Genomic DNA, 2,371 nt, shown 5'->3' with positions numbered 1-2,371 from the left:
TGTTTACTTATTAGTTTCATTTCTCATTAATCAATGTGCATATCTAACTTCACTATTTTTAAAAACTGAAGACCTAAAGTTTTGATTACTGATGTGTTCTTTGTTTTGTTACTTTTGTAGTTAGATTGAACAATGAATGGTGGTATTAATTAATATCTAAGACAAGTTTTTAGAGGAAGAAATTATTATGAGTTCTTTAGGAAGGTTTGAATCAGTTTTCATTAATGGCGTGGTTTAGAGCTGCTTCTAGTGGTAGCCGGATTCCGACAACCGTTGTCGGAATGGAGAAGAAATGGTCAAAAAATTTGCTTTCCCCCTAACATTTAGAAAGCATACTGGTCAACTAAAGTCGACCAGTTTTTGACAAAGTCTAACGCTGACAAAAAAATAATTCTCATAAAATATGTGTCCTGGAAAATTTTCAAAATTTTGCATATTTCCTTTAAACCAGCTTTCTCAAAGCGCCGGCCTTTTTTTTTTTTTTTTTTTTTTTTTTTTATATGTTTCCCTTCCATTTCTCATTCAACGGTTCAACCCCATTCGAAGAACCGCCTTTTCTTTCCCGTTGAAACTAGGGTTTTTCGTTCTCTCTCCCCTCTTCCTTTTTTTCAATTCTTTCATCATCTATAAACCCTAGTAAAATCAATAATCAGAACTAAAAACGAAATGGGAACTCCAGGAACATCTCGAGAGCCATGCCCAGATCGAATCCTAGATGATCTCGGTGGAGCTTTTGCAATGGGAGCTGTTGGTGGATCAGCATTTCATTACATAAAAGGAATTTACAACTCTCCTAAAGGTGAAAGATTTATCGGTGGAACCCAAGCAGTTCGTATGAACGCTCCTCGTATGGCTGGTGGTTTCGCTGTCTGGGGAGGTCTTTTCTCTGTTTTTGATTGTAGTATGGTTTATTTTCGTCAGAAAGAAGATCCATGGAATTCAATCTTTGCTGGTGCTGCAACTGGTGGGTTTCTTCAGATGAGAGCTGGTCTTGGTTCAGCTTCAAGATCTGCATTAATGGGTGGTTGTCTTCTTGCCCTAATTGAAGGAGCTGGAATTATGTTGAATAAAGTTTTAGTACCTCAACGACAGATTGATGATCCAATGGTACAGAATATGCCCTCTGAATTTCCAATAGGGCAATTACCTCCTAATCAAATACCAACTTCTCAGGAAGAGAAATCAACTTCTTGGTTTGGGGGAATGTTTGGAGGTGGAAAGAAGGATGAGAAGAATAATGGTGGTAGTAAAACTGAGATTTTGGAGAGTTTTGATTCTCCTAGTACTCCTATTCCATCCTTTGAGTTCAAGTGAATAGATAGAGAGAGGATTTGGGAATTGCTGGTAATATTTTTGATTTTGAATTATGGGTTCTTTTTTATATCTTCTAAAGGCTTAATCTTTATATTTCAAAAAGAAATTTTGATTTCAGAATATTGTATATGTGATGAATAGTATTAACTTGATTCAGAAATAATAGTATTAATATAACACTCATCTCTCTTTATCTCTCTAGTCTCTAACAGTTATTCGTATTTTTTTCCTAATTTACTAATGCATTTGTGTAAAGGGAGTCAATGTGGATACTCGAGGCTCACCTCAAGTTGTTTATAACATTGTGCATTGATGCTAATATCTTGATATTTCTCTATGTTTGTATTTTTTTTTTCCTACAAGTAACCGAAAGAAATAAACCATGTCTCAAACTTGGGAAGTCCTTGACGCCCGCCTCGAGAATATGCTTTGCCTTTAAAAAGAAAAACGGCTCAAGGTATGAATTTGTGTTTCGTATATTTACTTCCATATTCTAATATTGGAGTTCATTATCTCTTGACCATGATTTGTTTATACTAAATTTGATTAAATTTTAGAAATGTTATGTATGAATTATGATAATTACCAAATTAATTTGAATGGTTCAGAAATTTCATTTTGAAATGATCTCGCATGGCAACTCGGTCTCTCTCTCTCTCTCTCTCTCTCTCTCTCTCTCTCATTCAGGCTCTCTCTCTCTCTCACATACACAACACACACAAAACATCTATTAAAATTGTTAGAACTCGTCTTAACTTAGTTATGCATTGTTTGATGATGCATCTTTTACCATATGGGGTTCACACATAAATTTCGAGTAGCCAATCTCAATGTATGGGAGGGGGGGTTAAAGCAATGCTAGGGGCTTGCTTCCATACTGTGCACCACTTTATGCATCGATGCTTTATTGCTAACTTCTCAATGTTGCCCTGCTGGATTCTTGCTTGTACTAAGTCTTCATTGTGTATTTAGAAGCTACGGAGGTTTTGCGTCTTAATCTTGGTGATTTCTCTGTGCTGCCTTGAGGATACTCTTTGCCTTCTCAAAGCGAATTCCG

The 2,371-nt window shown here is 35.9% G+C and overlaps 1 protein-coding gene across 1 annotated transcript; it reads left to right on the top strand.

Moving 5' to 3' along the window:
• Positions 1 to 530: 530 nt before the first annotated feature.
• LOC147538878 (mitochondrial import inner membrane translocase subunit TIM17-2-like) lies at positions 531 to 1,507 on the top strand. Its single transcript, XM_086641469.1, has one exon. It carries the CDS (start codon positions 667 to 669, stop codon positions 1,312 to 1,314), a length of 648 nt encoding a protein of 215 aa, XP_086497595.1. The 5' UTR covers positions 531 to 666; the 3' UTR covers positions 1,315 to 1,507.
• Positions 1,508 to 2,371: the final 864 nt, after the last annotated feature.

This window comes from Eschscholzia californica, unplaced genomic scaffold (assembly GCF_041429995.1).
Source record: "Eschscholzia californica isolate CP2 unplaced genomic scaffold, dmEscCali1.0.p SCAF_5, whole genome shotgun sequence".
Lineage (NCBI taxonomy): Eukaryota > Viridiplantae > Streptophyta > Magnoliopsida > Ranunculales > Papaveraceae > Eschscholzia > Eschscholzia californica.
This window is presented reverse-complemented; position numbering and strand designations above follow the sequence as displayed.

Bases quoted from the DNA above. Each gene is read 5' to 3' on its own strand.
- LOC147538878 (XM_086641469.1), top strand. From the start codon at position 667: ATGGGAACTCCAGGAACATCTCGAGAGCCATGCCCAGATCGAATCCTA.